The sequence below is a fragment of the Lathyrus oleraceus genome, chromosome 1 (assembly GCF_024323335.1).
Source record: "Lathyrus oleraceus cultivar Zhongwan6 chromosome 1, CAAS_Psat_ZW6_1.0, whole genome shotgun sequence".
NCBI lineage: Eukaryota > Viridiplantae > Streptophyta > Magnoliopsida > Fabales > Fabaceae > Lathyrus > Lathyrus oleraceus.
The window spans coordinates 101,302,122-101,327,182 of record NC_066579.1 but is presented as its reverse complement, the minus strand read 5'-3'; the positions used below and the strand labels follow the sequence as shown (position 1 = coordinate 101,327,182).

General features: G+C 32.2%; 1 protein-coding gene across 1 annotated transcript; it reads left to right on the top strand.

Annotated features, from left to right (window-relative positions):
- The first annotated feature begins 20,233 nt into the window (after nt 1-20,233).
- LOC127093889 (uncharacterized) lies at nt 20,234-24,785 on the top strand. Its single transcript, XM_051032786.1, has 3 exons — nt 20,234-20,384; nt 22,220-22,363; nt 24,246-24,785. Exon 3 carries the CDS (start codon nt 24,270-24,272, stop codon nt 24,783-24,785), a length of 516 nt encoding a protein of 171 aa, XP_050888743.1. The 5' UTR covers nt 20,234-20,384; nt 22,220-22,363; nt 24,246-24,269.
- Nucleotides 24,786-25,061: the final 276 nt, after the last annotated feature.

Here is a 25,061-nt window from a genome sequence, read left to right as displayed (position 1 = left end):
TGGATTTATAGAACAATGTCATGTATTCAAATAGGGTGTTTGAGTATGAACAAAACTTGTAACATTTTGAGCTAGTATGTAGTGATATCAACTCCTTTGTTTATTATTTCACAAAACATGGTTGCCACTCTATAAGGAGAAATTTGTTGTTAGATGAACTAACCTTATAACTCACTTGGGGAACACGTTACCAAATGGATATATTTTACAATATTGTGAGTTTAATATTATTACTCAAGTACCAATCTATTTATTTATTATATTTTTCTCTAATATTGCTTCATAGGATTGAGTCTACTCAATTGAGACTCAAAATCATGTTGCAGACTAATAAAGAGATTTGTTCAGATGTTGAGATGCAGTCAACACCATGTTGAAGCTCCAACTAGATACAATACAAGTATCGTTTAAAAAAAGGTGTTGTCAACATTGAGCATCGACATAATACTTCGTTTCATTTGAGATTCCATGGTTTCGTCTAAAGACAATGTAAATATCACATTGCGAAAGAGTTTGAACGAGTGAAAATAGTTAGTGCTAACAAAGTTGCATGTGTATGCTTCATTAAGATAACATGTGGTTTATCTTGTGCATCTGAACTTGCAAATCCGTAAATAAAATGTGATTATGTTCCATTAGAATCCATTCATGTGTTTTAGAGGAAATTACACATTGAAGAGTATGAAGTTATTGAAGAAGGAAGTGGAACACGATTGGACTTAAACGACGAATGTGAAGAGCTGAACAAGTATTTCCGTACCTTACATAATGTTGGTTAGAGGGCGATGAAGAAAAAGATTAATGAAATCACATATCCATGTATGACTTCTATGTGTCCGCCATCAATAAAATACAAGCCAAAAAAATGAGTCGAGAAGAGTAAAAAGGAGCTAGAGAGTGATGTGAATTATCATCCTTAACATTGAGAGTATTTTGATGCCTCACAAGGAAGTCAAACATCCAAGAGATCAATCTTAGGTTGTTATATAGTGTTCACAATGGTATCATAGTAGGAGTTGGGTAAATTCTATTACATTGGAATCCATTCATGTGTTTTAGAAGGAATTGCAGATTGAAAAGTATGAAGTCATTGAATAAGGAAATGTGATACGACTGGACTTAAACAATGAATGTGAAGAGTTGAAGAAGTATTTCACCACCTTAGATAATATTTGTCAAAGGGAGGTGAAGAAAAAGATGCATGAACTTACATATCCATGTACAACTTCTATGTTTCATCCACAAATTAAGTACAAGCCACACAAAAATGATCCGAGAAGAATAAGGGGGCTAGAGAGTGGTACGCATTGTGATCCTTAACACTGAGAGTAATTTGATGCCTCACAAGGATGTGAAACGTCCAAGATATCCATATTAGGTTGTTATTTAGTGTTTATAATTGGCATCGGATGATTGTTGGGTAAATTATTCCTAGATCCAATATAGACGACTTCTTTTGAACCTTTTTTAGGTAAAGGTTCCAGTGTAACTAGATCACCCAATTTCACTAGTGAATGTTATAATTTTTGGATAAGAATGAAAATAATCATTAAGCTTAACGACGTAAATTTTTTTAATGTGATTGAAGAAGATTCATACATAATATCACTATTGATGGTAAAGAACAACTTACACATAAAAATGAACGGAATGATGATGATAAAAAAAAGAGTTCATTATGACAAAAAATATATAAGAATATTCTAACTTTAGCATTAGAAATTGATGAGTTCTTTAGAGTATCAAATTAGAAATATGCTAAAAGAATAATGTATACTTTATAAACAACTCATGGGGGAATAGAAGAAGTTAAAAGGTCTAGATTAAATACTGTTTCCCAAGAATAAGAGATATTTGAAATGTTACCATGAGAGAAAATTCTAGATTTACATAAAAGGTTACCTTACTTAATGTAACATTTAATTGCTCTTGGCAAAGTTTTTACTAATAATAATTTGATCTTAAAGGTTATTAGATCTCTAACAAGAGCATGACAACTAAAGAAGAGATTCATTTCAGAAAAGGAAATTTTATCAAAGATGACATTGACAACACTATTTGGAAAGCTACAAGAATATGAGTTAGAACTTGGTCGGTTAGAACAACATGAAGAACTTGAGAAGAAATAAAAAAATAACATTTCCTTAAAGGTTTAGTCAAATTTAAATTCATAAGAAGATGATTCAGAAGAATATGACAATATGATTGTACAAGTCAAGAAATTGGAAAATTCTTAAGAATAAACAAGGCAATGAGATCTGGTTAAGGAAAGAAATTTATGAAGAAGAATGAAACATTAATGTAAAACAAAACTTCACAAAATTTGAATGTTGAAAACAAGGGCATGTTAAGTCTGACTGTTCATCCCTCCAAAAGAAAAATAACTTTAAAGGAAAGAATAACATAAGATCAAATAAAGCATGTATCACATGAGAAGACAATGAAGTAAGTTCATCTTCAAATTATGAAAATGAAGAACAATCTTGTCTCTCATTGATGGATTCACATTAATCTGTTAATCAAAATAAAGAGAAGTGATTGAAAGCCACAACGAACATGTGGTACTTTGATAGAGGATGTTAAAACATATGATGAGAGGCAAATCAAAATTCTAAACTTTGATCCCATAATCTAAAAAATATGTCGTCTATGGAGGCAACAATAAAGTAAAAATACTTGGAATAGGCAAAGTAGAATAAAAAAAGTTATTTCTTTTGATGAAGATCATTTACCAAAATTTATCAATAATGTTGGTGAACAAAACAAACAAAAAAAATGTAGCAAAATGATGAGTTAGTTCAACAAGGTGAGCAAACTAATGATGATTTACTCCAAGAATGACGAATTCATATAGCTCATCCAATTGATAATATCATTTATGGCACAAATAAGGGAGTATCTCAAATATGCATACTTAAATTCGGCTTTTGTTTCTCAAACCAAACCTTCTAGGATTAATGATGCATTAGATGATGAATAGTGGATCTTAGTTATGCAAGAAGAATTAAACCCGTTTGAAAGAAATAAAGGTTTAAAATTCGTCCTTGAACCCAAAGATAAACATATTATTGCAGAAAATGAGTCTTTAAAGGTAAACTAGATGAAAATGACAGTATAGTAAAAAAAAGATAAATTAGTAGCACAAGGATACAATCAAGAATAAGACATAGATTTTGATGAAACATTTGCATCAGTAGCAAGAATATTAGCCATTATATTATTATTAGCATATGCATGCTTTTTAAAATTAAAATTATACCAAATGGATGTCAAAAGTGTTTTTTAAATGGTTATATTCATGAAGAAGTATATGTTAGTCAACCACTAGGCTTTGAAGATTTTTAAAATCTCTCTCATGTGTTTAAATTAAAGAAATCTCTATATTGGTTTAAAGCAAGCACCTAGAGCATGTTATGGTGGATTGAGTAATTTTCCTTGTGAAAAGTGTTATGATAATGAAAAAATGGACACTACACTTTTTATTAAGAAGATTGGTGGTCATACATTACTTATACAATTTTTGTTTTATTACATAATATTTGGTTCTACGAATGAATCCATATGTAGTGAATTCTTAAATATTATGCAAGGGGAATTTGAAATGTCTATGATGGGAAAATTAAATTTCTTTCTTGGATCGCAAATTAAACAAATAAAAAATGGAATATCAATCAACCAAAACAGTACAAAGAGCTTTTAAAGAGGTTATGCTATATATAATTGTAAACAAAAGACACACCAATGAGTACTAGCACCAATGTGAATCAATATGAGTCTGAAAACCCATTGACATAACAAAATATCAAGGTATGATCGGGTATTTACTTTATCTTACAACAAGTATACCTGATATTATATTTATTGTGTGTTTATGTGCTAGATATCAATAATGTTAAAAGGAATCTCATTTCACTTCTATTAAAAGAATAATGAAATATCTTAAAGGAAACACTAATGTAAGATAATGTACCCCGAAAGGTAGTTTATGTGGCTTGGTTTGTTATTTTGATTATGATTTTGTTAGGTGTAAATCTGATCGAAAAATTACTAATAAAACTTTTCATATTCTAGAGAATGCACTCGTTACACGGTCTTGCCAAAAGTAATGTGTGTTGCATTAAAGACCGCTGAAGCATAATACATATATGTTGGTAGTTGTTATGCACAATTCATGTGGTTAAAACAACAACTATATGATTATGGTCTAGACTTAGGATGCATTCCTATAAGATGTGATAAGTACTAGTATTATTAATTTAAAAAATATATCCAATAATGCATTAAAGAACCAAACATATTGACATAAGACATCAATTTCTAAGGGATCATGTGCTTTAAAAGGACGTAGAACTTGAATTCATTGATACTCATGCACATTTAGATGGTATATTTACTAAACCCTTTATCGAAGAATATTTCTATAGAATTAGAAAATAACTTGGAATCTTAGATGAAATTGATTTTTGATATTTATGACCTTTGTTAGATATCTTATATATTATTCTTTTTTTGCTTTTTAATAATGTCAAAAGGGGGAGAAAGTGTATGATGTGTTTTTGTTCATCTTATTTCATGATATCAAAACTTAAATTACAAAATAAATGAGAGATATACAGGATAGAAGAAGTATCAAATGTCAAACCAAAACTTTCAAACGGTATAGTTTGTCATTATAAAAAAAAAGGAGATTGTGAAGAAGATATCTCTTATGAATTTGATATCAACAAAAAATAAAAATGTGGAGACAATGGAAGATCAAAATCAAATCGCAAAATTATAAAGTTAAGGTTAAAAGTATTTAAGCAAATTGGCTTTATCTTTGATAGATCATTTTAAATTCAAATATCACTTAAAGGCTTATAAAAAATCATATAATTAAAAGATGGCTTATTTTCAAATTAAAAAATGTAGAAACTATTGGAATAGACTTTAAAACTTGAGTTTTTAAATAAATTTAAAGACAATAAATCGATTACCATAAGTTAGCGATTGATTACTCAGTCATCAAAAAGATGTAATTGATTACCACATTCATTTAATTGATTACATGAGAATGAAAATGAATAGTTCATAACACTAAATGCTTGTAATTAATTACCATGTGAATGTAATCAATTACATCAAGTTGGAACAGACTTTTCACGAACCGATGTCATTTTCAAGCTTTGTAATGGTTCATGATGCCTCTTTAAAGTGTTGCATTGATACATGGCGCCTTGTGTGATTTAATAAATACTGGTTTACAAAAATGTCTAAGAACTTTCAAACAAGATTAAAGAACCTATATTTTACATTTACTCGTTTTTAAATGGTTTTTCGTAATTCCAAGTTTTAAGACTTTGATTAAACTTTTGAAAAACCAACAAAAATATTATGAGCAATAACTAATATTAATTTGAAAAGTGATATTGATAATAAGTATGTAATCTTAGCATGTACACCTTCATAACCCTCATGGATGAGCCTTATGATCATGTTTTCTTTGTGTCTATCCATGCATCTGAGCAATACTGAATCATAATTTCTCTTGTACAACACATCCCCATTCAGGGAGAACTTAGCAGAAAATCTTCTCAAAGCCTTCTTATCAATGATGCATGCTTTCTCGGGGTACTCTTATTTTTCCAAATATCTCTTGATTTCATATAACCAATTCTTGTCGTCAGATTCAACCTCCATTGCTATACAATGCGTTGGTTCACCCAAGTGGTCAATATGGATGATAGGTGCTTCATTATTCCATTTGACTTTAAACATGGATGTCAGAGTAGCTAGAGAACAGGCTAACTGATTCTCTTCCCTTGGGATATAATGAAAAGTGATTTCATCAAAATAGGGAATCAGTTTCACCACGTGTTCTCTGTATGGAATCAACTTCTTATCCAGAGTTTCCCAAGTCTCCTCGAACTTGATTGATCACTAAAGCAGAGTCCCCATGTACCTCAAGAATATTGATTCTTAAATCAATGGTTGCTTTGATACCATAGATACATGCCTCATATTCTGCCATGTTGTTGATGCAGTTAAAGCATAATCTAGCGGTGAACGAGATGTGGGAACCAGCCAGAGATGTGATAATTGCCCCTATATCATGATCTTTTGCATTAGAGGCACCAGCGAACACGAGCGTCCATCGTGATCCTATTTTGGGTCCTTTGTCAGGGCCTAGAATATTGCAATCTCGAATGAACATGATGTCCTCACTAGGAAAGTTAAATTTCATCGGTTGATAACCTTTCATGGGTTGATGGGGAAGGTAGTCAAACAAGACTTTCCCCTTGATAGCTTTCTAGGTTACATATCAGATGTCATACTCGGTTAACAACATTTGTCAACAAGTAATTCTTCCACTAACTGCGGGCTTTTCAAAAATGTACTTTATTGGATCCATTTTGGATATCAACAAAGTTGTATGGAAATCATATATTGTCTTAGGTGTAAAGCTTCCTAAGCTAAAGCACAACATATTTTCTCCAATAGTGAATATTTGGTATCACACTCGGTGAACTTCTTGCTTAAGTAGTAGATTGCATGTGCTTTTCGACTCGTGTTATCATTTTGACCCAATATACAACCCATTGATTTATCTAACACGATAATATGCATGATTAGTGGCCTACCAGGAACATGTAGTTTCAAGATCGGTGGTTCTTAAAAGTACTTTTTTATTTTGTAAATGCCTCATGATAATCATTATTCTACATGATCACTTGATTATTTCTTAGCAATTTGAAAATCGGTTCATAGGTAGCCATCAAATGAGAGATGAACCTTGAGATGCAGTTCAATTGTCCAAGGAAATCTCTGACTTCTTTTTCTATTTTGGGAGATGGCATGTCTTGAATTGCTCTGCATTTATCAGGATCCACCTTAATATCCTTCTGACTCACAATGAACCCTAAAGCTTGTTGGATCTGACCCCAAAGGTGCATTTTGAAAGATTCAACCTCAGTTTGAACTTCTGGAGTCTGGAGAATAGCTTTCTCAAATGGTCCAAGTGGTCGTCTCCAGTCTTGGGTTTGGAAGTCATATTGTCTACATAAACTTCAATCTCTTTGTGAATCATATCATGAAAGAAAGTAATCATAGAACGTTGATATTTTGCCCATGCATTCTTCAAACCAAATGACATGACTTTATAGTAGTAGGTTCCCCAAGGTGTAATGAAAGTTCTCTTCTCCATATCATTTGGAGCCATCTTTATTTGGTTGTACCCTGAAAACCCATCCATAAAGGAAAATATTGAGTGTTGAGCAGTGTTGTCTACCTGAACATCAATATAAGGCAAAGGAAAGTCATTCTTCAAACTCGCTTTGTTAAGATCTCGGTAATCCACACACATTTTAAACTTCCCATCTTTCTTCGGAACCGGGACGATGTTAGCAACTCACTGAGGATATTCAACAAGGCTAAGAAGCCAGCATCAAGCTGCTTTTAACCTCTTCTCTAATCTTTAATGTCATGTCAGGTCTAGTTCTGTGAAGCTTCTGCTTAACCGAAGGACATTTGGGCTTGAGCGATAAGCGATGTTCAATAATATTGGTATCCAAGTCAGGCATATCTTGATAAGACCAAGCGAAGACATTAACATATTCATGAAGTAGCTTGATCAACTCACTGTGTACATGCTTTACGAGGGACGCCCATATCTTGACTTCTCCTCTGACTTCATCAGAGTTCAGATTGATCACTTATATCGGCTCTTTGTGTGACTGAATCTCTTTCTCTATGTGCTCAAGAAACCTTGCAAGTTCAGTCGGTACTTCACAATCTTTCTCACTGTCGTCTTCAGCTTGGTTGATTGGAAACCCATATTTATAGTGAATTTCAGCCAAGTTGTTTTTAATGGAATTTTTTGCTCTGTATGTGCATGAATTTATTTTAGAATGGGTTTTTGAAAAAAAGTGTAACAAAGAAAAATAAACTTTTGCCATTTTATTTTAGTGAGAAAAAATTAAAGATAATAGAAAGAAAAGGGATCTTGATTTTGAACGTAAACAACTGCCTTTCATTGATTTCATCATGTGTTTAAAAATAATGGAAACCCTTACAAGCTATCCACGTGCCTCAGACAAGGGTAAGGGATGAGAAAAAAATGCATTACATCTTTTCTGAAAAGACCATAGGGACTATAATATTTGTCCAGTTGTCTAGCTTGAATCCATGAGGACACTTGCAAACGAAATCGGAGACTGTTGGCTTGTGGAGCTTGCACCATCCACCACTGCCACATAAAGATCATACTGGTAGCCTACACTAGTGAACTAAACTGGATTGAACTTATTATTCCCCGTTGCACCTGGACGACGGGAAGTAGGATGGTAACCAAGAGAAAATCAATCGGGTTTTTCAGCTACTTTCACAATTTGGCCCAAACCGGAGAAAGGGCCCTTCTTAGCACTATTTGTTGAGGATAACACCATATCTGCTGACTGACTTTGATTAACGGACGTAGAGTTAACATCCTCAAAATCCAAATAGTGGAAAGGGACCTCGACTATCCATTCCTCTGTCTCAACGTACCAAAAGGATGAAACTCACTGATCACAAAGTCCTTCACACTATAAACAATTACGAGCTTGTCTCCAAACATGAACTTTAATTTCTAATGTAAAGTGGACGTTATTGCACCGAAAACATGAATCTATGACCTCCTAAATAGGAAGATGTAAGCAAGATGAATGTCTGTAGCTTTAAAAATGATAGTGAATTGGCGAGGACTCACATAGACTGGCAAATCCACCTCTCCAATGACTTTCCTCCTTTATCTATCAAAAGCTCATAGAATCAGTGCATTAGCTCGTATCTCTGGTCCCTCAAACTACAATTGACTCAATGTTCTCTTCGGTAACATGTTGAGTGAAGAGCCTGTATCAACCAGGGTCCTAAAGACCAAGGTATCTGCACAAGCAACAAAGATGTGTAAAGCCTTGTTATGGTTGTACCCCTCGGCTGGAAATTCTGCTTCATTGAAACCCAAGTACCAACTCGCAGTGATGTTAGCCAGTACATCATCAAATTGATCAACTGTAATGTCTTGCATCACGTGGACAGTGTTAAGAACTTTCAACAGAGATTTGCAGTAAGCCTCTGAACTGAGTAGCAATGATAAGATTGAAATCTTGGAAAGAGTTTGATCCAGATAGTCATCAATATTGAAATCACTCTTCTTAATCAACTTAAGAAACTTGTGTCCCTCTTCTACAGTAATAAGCTTTTCAATTTTCTCTTGTTCTTTGACTAATTTTTTATCCTTAGAAGTGGCTGCTTCAATTGTGCTATTGGAAGTACCCTTTGACATGAAGGAACTAGGTGTCTCAACTAGAATAGTGGTAACAAATACAGACGCCCCTGCCTGGGGAGGAGGAGGAGGAACCACCACTAGTTCTTGAATAACTTTAGGAGTATAGTTTGGTGCAAACACACGACTACTTCGAGTCATCCCACTTGTACCTGCTACGTTGACGATTTCCATATCAAAAAACTGAACCTCTTTTCCAACCACATAAATAGTTGTATCATATTTCCAGGGCACCGCCTCATAATCTTGGTAAGGAAAAGGAGCGGGAACACAAATGTTGATGGGTTGTATTTTCTTTATTGGAGCCTCAATCTTCTTTTTTCGATACACAATATTGATTGGCTCAATGACAGAAACTTCTTCCATGGCTTTAGCTATTGCAAACTGTAAGACCCCCTAATTCATCAACCCTTGGACACAACCATTGAGTTCTTCACACTTATCTGACTCAGTCTTGCATATGTTATAGGTGTCATGAACACCAACCAAAACACCATGCTTCTATAAATTTGTTGAGATAACTGATAATGGAGTCTTCAAATCACCCACTAGACTGACCACTTATGTTTCTTCTTCTTCTTCAAGAATTGCGTTAATTGTCAGACTACCATGATTGGGCAACAAATTAGTCTTCACACTTGGCTTCTCCTCAATGAAACACATAATATATTGATCAATAAGTTCTTGCACTCTATTCTTGAACACAAAACAATCTTCGGTTGAATGTCCAATATAGCCTATATGGAAAGCACAAGACACATTAGGGTTGTGTTTTGACGGATAAGGAAACACTGTCGGTGGGATCTCTTTAGGAACAATGCCTCCTACATGCACCAGGTAGACCAATAACTAAGTGTATGACACATGGATCTTTGTATATTATAGACACCTTTGATTTTGATTCTGACCCTGATTACGATGTTTCTGATTTTGATTTTTATTATTCTGATATTGTCTTTGTGGAGTCTGAATGTTATGTATTATGTGATTGCGTTTTTAATGCTAATTTGTGTATGATTGATGAGATGATTGAACACGCTATCAATCAGTAATTACAACTAGATTGACTTATTTTCCAAAGAGATATAATCAACTGTCATGAGAAGATATGAATGGAAAATAGTTTTAGGGTTTTATGATGTCCAAGCCCAGCCAATTGCTTCTATAAAAAGGACATGGAAAACCTGATTTTATACACAAGAAATAACAAACGAAGTATTGAGAGAGAATAAGGGTTTAAGTCTTGTGTGGTCGTGTGAATTGTAAGCCATTCAATTCATCCATAGATGATTGAATTGGTCTTATTTTTGAGTTGTAATTTGTCCACTCTAAGTTTTGAAGCATGAGTGTGTGTTTACTTGATTGAAGCTTTTAAGTAAGATCAAGTATGTGTCTTTGAAGAGTGTCTTCTTTTCATTGTAATTCTTGTTTTATATCACTCCTGTGATTGAGGGGGAGTGAGTAGGATCTCATATCTAAGAGTTCTTAGGTAGAAGTCACACGGGTAGAGATTAGATGAAAAGACTGCAACTTGAAGTTGTTTACTGAGAGTCTTTGAACTGATTCTGTTTAGTGGATTTCCTTTCTGGCTTGGTAGCTCCCAGACGTATGTGAGTTTGCACTTAACTGGGTTAACAATTGCTTGTGTCTCTTGCATTATTGTTCTTTATTGTTTATCCTGTTTGTATTGTTCAGATATTAGTGTCGTGACATTACCTTCGACATCTCATATTTGATACCAGAATTTCACTATCAATTTAACCAAAAATCCTATACTACATTCGCGCACTAAACATATTGAAATTCAACATCACTTCCTTAGGGATCATGTTGATAAAGGTGATGTTGTCTTCGAGCACGTTGATAGCAAAAATCAACTTGCCGATATTTTCACAAAACCACTTGCAACAGAGCTTTTCTTCCACATCCGTAGGGAACTTGGTGTTCTCGATATCTCAAATCGCTTTTAAATGTATATATGATGCTTTCTCTATATCTATGCCTATCTATTCCTTGATTTACAGGTGTGATATATGTGAGGGCACTCGTCGTCTATCATCATTGGAGGTAATATCGTTCCTATCTATTTGAACTATATTGATTAACTATGTATGTATATATACATGTTCTATGTAATTCTTGATGTTCATCTTCTGGTTTAATCTAAATTTGATCCATTTCTATGATTAAATGATGCTTGAACTTACTTAGGTATAACATTTTGACATGCATTCATTGTTAGGAAATTTTTTGAATCTCATATCTTCTAGTCATTAACATGGGTGCCAACAGGTCAGCCCATGAGTAAACTCATCACTGTGAACTCAATCTTTGTATTTCCTTCGGGTCCCAACAGGTCAACCAATGCGTCGACTCGTTGGTATGAATTCCATCCTTGTATTACCTTCGGGTCCCAATAGGTCGACCCATGCGTCGACTCGTCGCTACCCAAAGTCTATTCAATTGAGATTTCAAACATGAATGTGTCGACTCATTACATGTATGATTCGACTCTTCACTGCCCATTTCAGAGGTTGCATTTATTTCGGGTCCCAATAGGTCGACCCATGCGTCGACTCTTCGATGCCCCGAGACAACTCATTTGAGTCTTAAATAGGTCGACTCACTTTTCAAGGTATTTTTTCTACATAATCAATTCATTTGGTCTTCTCCCTCTCTCACTCTCTTCCTCACACAAACCCTAAAATCTCCTTACAAACAACATTCAAATGGATTCAAGAGCATCTGGAAAAAGAACTGCAAGAGGATCCTCCTCTCACACTGGGACTGCACCATCTCGATCAAATATTCCGGTAACTGCTTTATCCTTACTCTCTGATGATCTTGCTGAAACATTTGAAAAGAAGTTCAAAAATAGAATAGTTGTAAAGCAGTATGTATACTCACCGTAAGTGGATGGACGCATGCACATTCCAAAAATTGTTGAGCGGATATCTTTTAAAGGAATTGATTTGTTCTTAGACTATACCACTAATTATAATGACGATTTTGTCAAACTGTTTTATACTGGCGTTGATGGAAAATTCAAGGGTTATAAGTTTGCATGCAATATTGGTAATAGGGTTATTGAAGTGAATGACGATGTTTGGAAGTCTCTATTTGAGATTTCTCCACTGTCTTCACATTTTAGGACGCCTCACATAAAGTCTGTATTTCTATCTAGAGTTGTTTGGCCCGTCACCCAGACATCTCTATGGTACGAATTTCATTTCTCTTATGGATTCCAATACACTTTCACCTTTCGATTTCAAACAATACTTCTTCAGTCATTCGTCACCAAAACATCCCTATGGTACAAATCCCATTTCTCTTATGGATTCCAATACACTTTCACCTTTCAATTTCAAACAATACTTCTTCAGTCATTTGTCACCAAACCTTCAATTTTGTGACTTCAGTCACTTTATTCCGTTCATCTCCGTGATATCTTCATATTCTACTTTCCTTCACTCCATGTGATATTCAAGTTATCTTTGAGCCAAATACACTATACCTTTGTGCTCCATCTTGTACCTCCTTGTGAAATAAGAGTTGTTTGGCCTGTAACCCAAACACCTAATTCCTCTCTTTTAGGTTGTTCCAATATAGTGATACTGTGCTGCAGACCCTCACTTGTTGGTTCATACCACTTTTACTCTTAGATTCATATCTTCACCCCTTGTTGGAGTTAAAACAACATTATCCTTTGGTTCAAACCATACTTTGATCACAATTCTTTTCACCTCCCGCCTCTAGTTCCTTAAACTACGGAACTCTGAATTCCTCATTGCACTATAAGGATACGTAGGCATGAGGGCCCTAATCCTCACTGAGCACTTTATCTATTCTCTTTCCTTTTCCCATTCTTTTGCGAGTAATCTTAGATATAACACCTATTTGAGCGAGAACAATCAAAACGGTTCCCATGGAGTACCATGGATGTTAGGGGTGTTAATACCTTCCCCTTGCATAACCAACTTCCTTACCCAACACATATCTTCCCCCCCGGGTTTTATCGATGTTTTCCCTTCCCTTAGAGGATAAATAAAGTTCGGTGGCGACTCTGTTGTATGTTCGGGCGTGCGATACATTCATGTATATTTCCGTTAGCTTCACTGACGGATATGGATTGTCTTCTTTCCAAATTTTACAACACATACGACATATATATATATATATATATATATATATATATATATATATATATATATATATATATATATATATATATATATATATATATATATATATATATATATATAGAGAGAGAGAGAGAGAGAGAGAGAGAGAGAGAGAGAGAGAGAGAGAGAGAGAGAGAGAGAGAGAGAGAGAGAGAGTTAATATTCACATTACATTGAGATGAGAATGCCTCCAAGGCATTTATACAAGTATTACAACATTTTTAGGAACCTAAAATATACAAATACTTAACTAAAAAATGCAAAAACTCGAGTCTGTAACCGGTTACACCAAACTTGTAACTAGTTACAGCTGACAGTAAAATGAAAAACACTTTCAGTGGTAACCGATTACACTCAGGTGTTAATCGGTTACAACTTCGATATTTTGCCTTGTTCTTCAGCCCAAAAGTGCTTTTGCTCTTACTGTAATCGGTTACACCCATGTGTTAATCAGTTACAACACTTGAGTTACTCAAAATACTTTTAACACACCACCTTAATTTAAGTGCTCAAACTCTTCCATGCTCATGTTCATCTTCAATCTCTTGAACACATCATTTGTGACTCACTTAGTCAACAAATTAGCCATTTGGTCTTGACTTCTGCAATATCCCAATTGTAACATTCCTTCACTAACAAGCTCCCTTAAGTAGTGAAACCTCATCTCAATATGCTTTCTCCTCCCATGTGCAATTGGGTTCTTAGCAAGATTAATCGCGGAAACGCTGTCAACCAGGAGTGTAACAGCCTCACCCTAATTTCTTCCTAGCTCTTATAATAGATTCATAAACCATACGGCTTGGCATAAACATAACGAAGCGATGATGTACTCAGCCTCACAAGATGAGAGTGCAACTACCGGTTCCTTCTTCGAACACCATTCGAACACCATGATATTGGTGTTCCACCGAACATAAAGATGTAATAGACTTTTGATCATCTTGACCTCCATACCCATTGGAATTGCTAAAACCGAGCAAATTAAATTTTCTGCCCATATCCGTTATGGGAAAGAGAATTCCGCAGACAATAGAACCTTTTACATATCTTAGGATCCTCTTGACTGCTGTCAAGTGAGACACCTTCGGTCTCCCCATGAATCTACTCAAAATACTGACACTAAACGCCAAGTCCGGTCGCAAATTGCCTAAATAATGCAAGGATTCAATCAACCTCCTATATTGAGTTGGGTTAACATATTGCTTATCCTTATTCTTCAAAAATTGTAGCCTTGATTCAGCTAGAGTAATGACAGCATTGCAATGTTCCATTTCAAACTTCTTCAATATCTCAAGCGCATATCTTCTTTGGTGCATGAGCAGTTCCCTTTTGGACTTGTGGAACTAAATGCCAAGGAAGTATATCATGAGACCAAGGTCGGTCATCTCAAACTCTTTCATAAGTTCACTCTTGAACTTTGAAATGCACTTTTCGTTGCTTCCCGTTATCAATAAGTCATCTATATATAGATAAAGGATAATCACTCTTTCACTTGTATCCATCTTTACATACATTCCATGCTCGAATACACATTTCTTAAACCTAACCTCCTTTAGGAAACCATCTATTATTTTGATCCAAGCTCTTGGAGCTTGCTTCAAACCATATAACACCTTCTTCAACTTGTAGAACATAAGCTCTTGGTTTCTCACAACAAAAGCATAAGGATTTTTGACATATACCTCTTATTCAAGCGATCTGTTCAAAACACTGATTTGACGTTTGTTTGTTAGATGAGTCAATTGTTGTTATTTGCAATACCAACAACAAGCCTAATGGTTTCAATCCTAGCAATCGGTGTAAATACCTCTTCAAGGTCCCTACCTTCACTTTGCAAGAATCCCTTTACAAAGTCCCTTGGGATTTTCCTTCACCTTGAACACCCATTTCACACCAATTAGCTTCTTTCCTTCCGATAGATCAACTAACTCCCAAGTTTTGTTATTCTTAATAAATTCCAGCTCCTCGTTCATAGCAAAAATCCACTATGTATCACTTAAATCCTCTTCCACTTTAACGGGTTCAGATTCGGTCGTAAGTGCAAAATAGAAGGAATCACCATCATCATTGACTTCGTTATCTCATAAAAGCTCATAAGCTTGGAGTCTTTAAGGAAAACCTATTTGCCTTGTTGATCTTCTAACATTCTCTTCAATTCGGGCTTCAACAACATGAGTTTTTGCTCTTTTCGTTTCTCCATAATCTGAATTTTCAAAGTTGTAACTAGTTACAGCTTTTACATAACCGGTTACAGGATGTTGTTGCTCTTTGATTTTGTCGACAATGACGTCTCAGATGATCACAACCTCATCTTTGTTGCATCAAACAACTTGTAACCACTGGTAGAGTGATACCCTACAGGTATTATCATTTCTCATTTGCCATCCAACTTCTTTCTAAGTTATCTTGGAACATGTCGATACGGTACGGAACCAAAAAATTCTCAAATGGTTCAAATTCGGTTTGAATCCTGACCATGCTTCCTCCGATGTTACCTTCTTAAGCTTCTTTGTTGGACACCTATTCAACAAATAGGCAGTTGTGGATACCGTTTCTCCTCATAACTCTTTTGGCCAGTTCTTCCATTTTAACATGCTTTTCACCATGTTCATGATCGATTCATTCTTCCTTTTGGCAATGCCGTTTTGCTATGGTGTATAAGGTGGTACTATATCATGTACAATCCACTATTTATCACAAAACCTCTCAAAGTCTTTTGAGACATATTCGCCTCCATAATCCGTTTTGATCACTTTGAGTTTGTGACCACTTTGCCTTTCAACCATGGACTTGAAATTCTTAAACATTTCAAATACCTCATCATTTCTCTTGATTAGGTATGCCCATAGATTTCTACTATGACTGTCAATGAATGTAACAAAGTATCTATTGCCACCAATATAATCTACTTGCATTGGTCCACACATATTCGAATACACCACCTCAAGGTGATTCTTGGTCCTATGATCTGAATCCTTGCTGAATTTACCCTTATGTTGCTTCACTTGCATACATTCTTCACAAATTTAAGTCGGTATGTTGATCGATGGTAACCCCATTACCATTCAGTTCTTTTGCAAGTCTTTGCGATCTTGAAAATTGAGATGCCCAAGACAATAATGTCATATCCTCTCTTCTCGACTTGCCTTTGTCGCAATACATCCATGCTCCATAACCTCCATCTAAACCTTGAAGGTTCTATTGGCAGCCATAGGCACTTTAAGGGCCAAAACTCCTTTGGCATCCATAAAATGCAACCCCTTGTTTTCCATGTGAATCTTGTAACCATTCTCAAGTAATTGACCAAATACTTAGAAGGTTAAATTTGATTCCTGGAATGTAAAATACATCTTTGATCAAGGAATGTCCACCATCCATTCACATGATCAAAACATCACACCCATCGGCCACTAGACTGGTGTCATCCACATACTTCACTTTGTTCTTCATGGCATGATTGATCTTAACAAACCAATCTTTCCTTCCCGTCATATGAGTAGAACAACCCGAGTCCAAATACCATTCCTTGTTGCACTAAACTCCTTTCGTACTCATCATATCTTTTTCTTATGCATGTAACCGGTTAGCCATATCATATAACAGTTGCATCATGTTTTTGTAGCATTTCCAGAATTATTATTGTTGTTGTTGTTGTTGTTGTCCCACAACCTATTGCTATTGCATTCTCCTTTCGTGATCATGACCAAGAGTGTATTCTCTTCATCAAACTCTTGTCTTGCAACCTTGGCTTCATCTCCTTGAGATTTCTTCTTGTTTGCATTACACTCTTTTACAAAATGATTGAACCTTTGACACCTAAAACACTTCTCATTGATTTTTTCAAACCTTTTCTTTTCACCTCTAAAGTTGCCTTGACCACCATTTTTGTTGCAGTTGCTCCCACCCATTTGACAAGTCGAATCCTTGGAATTTTGGGATTCTCTTCCACCAAAATTCTGAAAATTCTCTTTACTCTTCATATGTCCTTTCGATCTCTTGTCCTTCTTGTTGAAGCGAGCTTGCAAAATGATCTCCGCCTTTGCCTTATCATTATTTCTCCCATCCATCCTTTGCTCGTGAGCCTTAAGAGAGCTTTGCAGTCCCTCTTTGCTCATTGTCACACGATCCTTCAATTCTTCAATCGCTACAATCACGTTGTCAAATCTTGGTGTTAAAGAACGCAAGATTTTCGCGATAACATACTATTTCATGACTATTTCTCCGCATGTCTTCACTTGATTCATCATTCGAGTGATTCTTGTAGTGAAATTGTTGATTGTCTCATTTTCTTCCATTTGAATCAATTCAAGTTGACGCTTGTGAGTTTTTAACCTCACCACCTTCGTCTTGTCAACCCCTGCGTAAGCCTTCTCTAAGATTTCCCACGTTTGCTTTGACGATTCACAATAATCAACTTTCTCAAAGTTGTCACCATCCACATATTGATGGATAAAAAAACATCGCATCCGAATCTTTCTTCTTCTCTTCCTTATGCGTTGCTTGATCTGCAACCGTTGCATCTTCGACAAGAGGATTCACCCAATTCTTGATCACTTCAAGAACATCTTGGTCGCCAAACAACACATTCATTTAATTGCACCATTTGTCATAATTCTTTGTATCAAGGATGAGTAGGTTTGCATAAATTCTTTTATTGAAAACATAATTCATGTTGCACACTAGGTGTTTGTGGATCAAAACCAGACTCTTGATGCCAAACGTTGGAACTTTGAACCACACGATTGGTGAATAATGATGGAAAAAGTTGGAATAAGGGGGGGGGGGGGAGAGAGAGAGAGAGAGAGAGAGAGAGAGAGAGAGAGAGAGAGAGAGAGAGAGAGAGAGATAATTGAGGGTGAGAAGTCATATTCACATTACACTGAGATGAAAATGTCTTAAAGGTCTGTATACAAGTGTTACAAAATAATTGAGACCTAAAACATACAAGTACATAACTGAAAAATACAAAAACTCGGATTGTAATTGATTACACCAAACATGTAACCGATTACAGTTGACACTAAAATGAAAAATACTTTCAGTGGTAATCGATTACACTTAGGTGTTAACGATTACAACTTCAATATTTTACCTTGTTCTTCAATCCATAAGTGTTTTTGTTCTTACTGTAATCGATTACACTCCTGTATTAATCAATTAACACTTGAATTTCTCAAAATACTTTTAACGGAAACTAGTGTCGCTTGATCCATGCATTTTACATGCGGAAGTCCAAAAAAAAGAGAATGTAATTAGTTAAAAAAATGCGTAATTAATGAGTAAACTATTTGGGAGAAAATAATAAAACACGAGTCCAACTCAGTTGGTACATTGTTTACCTACACCCCAAATTTTTATTTTATACTCATTAATCATTAATTTCTCAAAATTTATATAATTAATTCATTAATAAATAACAATAAAATTTATTTAATTAAGTCATTAAAAAATAATAATTCAAAATAAGTTAATTGAGCAATATTAGTTTATGTTATTTCTAATAATAATAATTTATTAATATTATTAAATATATTATTTAAAAATAAATAATTTAATTATAAATTAAAAAAATGAGGTGGAATTAAATTAGATCTACATGACAATCACATATCTTCACTATCAATGATAATCTCAATTTAAAATAGAGATTAAAATCTTTTTTTTAAAAGGATTAAAATCTCCAATTTTAAAATTACGGAATCAAAACATAAAAAACAAGGAGGTTTAATTTATAACTTATGTGAAACGATTGTCTTAAGGTTGATTGTGAATCCATTTAGATAAATTATGTGAACAGATTGTCTTAAGATTTATATATATATATATATTATATATATATATATATATATATATATATATATATATATATATATATATTGTTTGAGATCTAACCTTGTTTAGATTTTTAAATTGTTGAATATGTTTAAATAATATTATCCTTTAATTTAAGTTTTAGAATGAATTCCAAATCCATTTATAAAAAAAGAAATATCAAAATTTGAAAAATGGTAATCTAAATCCAAACAAACCCCTTTCCTTTTAAAACACAACATTTCACTATTTTAGAATCAGAAAGTTGATGACTTTATGCAAATAAAGGTTTTGAACCTTAAACTTTAACCGTCCAAATCTCACTTTTGAGTAAAAGAAATCAACATAATCTCTTATCCTAATCTCTTCCTCTCATTGATGTTTAATAAGGACATTTTTTCACAAGACATTTAACATGAGTAACTTTTGTTTTAAGGAAATGCATAGGGATGCACGTGCCGTGTGTCTGTCACGTGCGAGAATATTGCTGAGTTGAGATTTAATTTAACAAAATCAAACATATGATATAGTCAGAGTAAGTGGAAAAAGTGCTAAGAAAAACAACAACATTTTCCAATATTCCCTCTCATTGGAAGTTGAAACTCTTCATTCACCACACACACTTCTGCTTCCTTCTCATCTCTCTCCCTCTTTCAGACAAGTTTTGTATCAACTCTGTTGAATCAAATAATATAAAAAAAAACTGAATTAGTCACATCACTAATTGTTGAATCAAAATCAAATGATATAAAATTTTAAAATCTAAAAATTGAATTAAAAAAGTCATAAAGTAAAATCTAAATTCAACAACTGTCTCTTGTGATAACATAAAAAATTTGTAGCAAAATCAGAATTAATATAATATACTATCCCATGAGCTCTTATGCTTATTATAATATAATGGTTTTACAAACTATGATAAAAAAAATACTATAAAGCATGCACAGAGAAAGAGAAAGAGATTCCTCAAATGGGTTTTTGTTATATATGAGATGAAGTTTGTATTTGCAATGCCATTAACAAAACAACACCAAGAGATTCAGAAACAAATTCTTTGGAGTTTAACTTACAAGCTTCACTTTTGCTCTCAGGTAACAAAACAAACTAAACTACCTCTCTATTTTTCTTCCTTCTGTTAATGTAATTATATGTATTGTAGTTTTGAGTTAATAAATTAATCTACTTGTTTTAATTAACTACTAGTACTATTTAGTTTTTTTCTGCATCCTAATTTGAGCTTCAAATTGACAATATGAATATAAAATTGTGAGATTTTGCTGTTTGAGACTTAATTTGGATCTTCATTGATATTCATCCAATTTGATTACTATGCTTCAACCTTACCAATGTTTTTGGTTTGTTTGAATCATTAATTTAGAGCAATGGATCAATCCTAAAGTTTAGTTTAAAATGGTTGAAGTGAAACTTCAACACTAACTTTAGCACCTTTAATTTGCATACAACCTCAAAGAGAAATATGCAAAAACATGATGCCTACAAATTATGCAATAATTTCTTTTGTAATTGATTCCGAATATTTATAATTGATTTTGACATGTTAAATTATTTTTTAATTAATAATTGATTTTAATTAAATATAATGTAATTTTTATACTTAAGTTTATTGTTGAACTGATTTTTATAAAATTTATTCAAATAAAAATAACTTTAATTTCAAATCACTTTTTTTAATCAAAATCAACTTTATAAAATTAATTCACTTAAATTCAATTTTCTTCATGGTAAAACCATTTTTTTTCATTCATAAGTGTAATCATCATTTTTTTAAATAAAAGCTTTAGCTTATTAAATAAATTAAAAAAAAAATCAAATTTTGGGTTTGAATATAAATTAAATTTGACTAAAGTTTGGAGCATCAAATGTAGATCTGTTTTCTCTTTCTCCCCAATTTTAATTTTCAATTTTATTGACAGATCTCTTAGAAAAACGTGCCCTAACATTAATTTACTACTATTTGAGTAAATAACAAGAAATCTTCTTTAATTATTTATCTTTGTTCTTGAAGAGACCATGTGAAGCATCCCAAATATAAACTTAAACTACAAAATCTCACATTTTCCAAGTAATTTTTTAGAATATACAGTTTCTTTAATTTTTATTTTTATTTCATTTAATATTTTTCTAAAAGCACTTGCTTTTATTTTTTGAACTAATGGAATCCTTTGTACCATGTACATACCATATATGTGTATTGCCACTGAGATTCTTATCTCAAAGTAAAAATAGTGACTGACTTGTTTGTGATGTTTCAAGAATTTGGCAATTCATGGGATTTTACTTTTTCTTTGCCTTTCCAAATCTATTCAATTTCAACTTGACAATATGAATATGATTATTCTATTGTAATTTTTGCTCAAAAATACTATCTAAACTCAGCTCTTTACGAACTTCAGATTATCCAACATTAAAGAGACTATTACTTTATATTAATTTTTATAGAGAAAATTAAAACAAAACTCATAATATTTATTATAAATATAATAAAATTTAATTATTTTAAATAAGATATATTTAAAGTATTATATTATATTTTATAAATACGTTAATACATTTTATATATGTATACATTGTATAAAATAATACACAATTATTTAATCTAAGAGAAATTAATAGAATATGAATAAATTATAAAGTAAAATATACAATAATTAAAACTTAATTTAAATATATTAATATATAATTTTTATAATTTTTTTTTAATAAAATAGTGGTAGGTGAGAAAAATTAAAGCTATTAATATTTTTTCTTTTTAAATGGATTTATAAGATTATAGTCCATACAAATTAATTCTATTTGTAGTCCATATAGATTAATCCTAATGAATAGCAGATTTTTAATGTAGAGATACAAAATTTTAAAAAATATGATCTCTAATTTTATGATTCAAATAATATAATTTTTTCAGGTGCGGACGGTGGAAGCTATTATCGAATCGGATAAAATTATAAGGTGCGACGAAGTTTTCCAAAAATTTGAACTTCTATTCGTAATTACATCTGATTAAATTAAAAGAGATAGGAGACATCACATACAAAACTATAACTATCAGGTTAGTTTTAATTTAATTGTTATATATCAGTGTTTAAGAAGTTTATGATTTCTCATCTTGAACCTAATTAACACCGTGTATGTAAGTCATTAAAACGAATACTAATCTTTAACCTTTTTCTTTTTAAGTGCATCTAAAGTCATCAATAAATTGTTTGTATTAAAGGAAGTTTTGCAAAATTGGATATCCAAACATGCCCATAATGTATAGAGGCTTTAGATGAGTTTTATGAGTTTGTTAGATTTTTTCTCCTCGATTCCCTAACGGCTATATTTTTTGGAAACAGTGAATATTTTGTTTTCAACATTTTTATAATTATTTAAATTAAAATAATATTCATTGTGTTATAAAAAAAAATAAGGATTTAAAATGCCATCAACATAATTGTCAAAAAAAAATCGAAGTTTTTCAACAAAAACAGATAGTTGTCATTAATGTTTAATTTGAGATCCTAAATGTTTATGAATTTTATGAAAGTGGGTTTATGTTGAGATAAGATTATTGGTGTATATCCATTAAAGTCCACGTCTACTTGTAAAAAATAATGTCATTTTGAGTGAAATTTTTTATTTTTGAGCGATGATTTTGAATTTTGAAATTTGTAAGTAGTGTCATTGTAAACATAAAATCCCTTTAGTGTTGGAATGTGTCCTTTATTAATTGGTTAAGTTCATAAAATTACTAATCAAAAATATATCTTTAAATGTTTTTTTAATTAAATTCACTAAATGAGACCAAAACAAAAATATATTTTTTCTTAAAAAGAAAATTGTAAATAGTTCTTACTGTGTCAAGAATTACAATTGTTAAATTATTAAATGTATTTGATACTTATTATAATTATGTGTAAAAACAATATTGTAATAATGATGTAATGAGTTTTTTAGAATATGTAAGACGGTCTACGACATACAATTTAACAACTTAATATTTTATATATTAAATTATAATTAATATAATTCATAAAGTATTTGTCACTATTAATTTTTATAGAAAAATGAAACTTAAAATCAATTTTGTCACTTACTTACCTTACTACGATTTAAAATAAAGGTGGTAAAATGAACTCAATTCGTCAAATATGTCTATTTTGTGAATATATATATTTTTAAATGTGTTAAAATTTAAAGTCATCTTTAATATGATATATATTCAAAAGTGAAAACAAAAAGGGAAGCACTTCCGTACCTTTTGAATTAAGTTTAGTAAATATCAATCATTCAATCAAATAATGGTATTTAATGTGATGTCATCTTTTATTTTATTTTATTTTTAAAAAATGAATCAATTTACACTAAGGTACGATACTCAACTAAAAAGTTATAATTATATCCATTGTAAAAAAAACCTACATTATAAAGTTGGTCAAATATCACACTGACACTTCTTTTATTTTAATAAATAAATATTTAGGTGAATTGAATTTTAGAAATTCACAAGAACAAATAGAGACCTATTTGAATACGAGCTAATTCCTTATCATATGAATCAACCTTCTTTAACTTTGAGCTTTTTCTTTTTAATTTGTATGTTTATTTATATATCATTATATTAAATAGCTAAGCTATATCTAATCATTCAAAAAATAATTTGTAGAAAGATTTTTTTAGTTAGACAAATAATATTGATAACTTGGTTCGGTAAACTCTACTACCAACATATTAGTCTATTTTTTTATATGTTTAGTCTAATTTACTCTTCAAAACATGTTTATGATATAACTTCATTGTATAACAACCATGTAATATTTTTATGCAAAGTCATTTAACATTTTTGACTATAAAACTAAAAAAAAATATTAATAATAAATAAATTTTAGGTAACTTTTAAGAAAAGTAGTTATACACTTCTATTTTAAATGTTTCTCTCTACAAATTTGCAGAAACATAAAGAAGAAGAACGTCACATGGATGAGAATCTAAACGGAATTTCAAGTAGTAAAACTACAAGTCATAAGATTCGTAACAAAGAAAATGAACCCATCAATAAGAGATTCAACACCATAGATGATGGTGAAGTTGATTTGATAGAGTGTTCTGGCAAGTATTGCAAATCATGCATAACAGGATTAGTAACTGATTGTGTTGCATTATGTTGTTGTCCTTGTATTGTGTTACATTGTTTTGCTTTGGCCTTTATAAAGGCACCTTGGGTTATGGGAAGAAAATGTTTGGGATTACGGAGCAAGAACAAGAATAAGAAGAAGAAATGTTGTCATAAGAAAAAGTGCAAAAAGGGACTTAAAGATGTTGATGATGTTGTGTTAGAAGGAGAAAACGAAAATGGTTTAAATGTAGGGTGGCCAGCATCACCAATGGATAATGTCCATGTTAATGTTGGATTTGAAGCTGAAAAGGTTTGGCATGAGTTGTATCAAATTGGTCATTTAGATTTTGGTAGGATTTCTTTCTCAAATGTTTAGTTTTGTTATTTTTACTCAAATTTTATTTTGATTTGTGTATGTTGAAATTGACATTGAATTTGATTGAATCGAAATGAATAAGTATGATTTTGATAAAATTTATATTTTAAAATTTTAATAGAATTGCATTGTCATTGTAATTTAGTCAAATTTATTGTGATTCTAAAGATATACTTAGAGAGAAGGGATTTTGGTTTTTTTCTCAAATAGGTAGATTTTAATTTTAAGTATTAAGTGATTTTAGATAAGTTGATTTTAAAATTAGCATAGTTTGTA

What these genes read in the sequence shown, in the direction of transcription:
- LOC127093889 (XM_051032786.1), top strand. Translation starts at nt 24,270, where the DNA reads ATGGATGAGAATCTAAACGGAATTTCAAGTAGTAAAACTACAAGTCAT.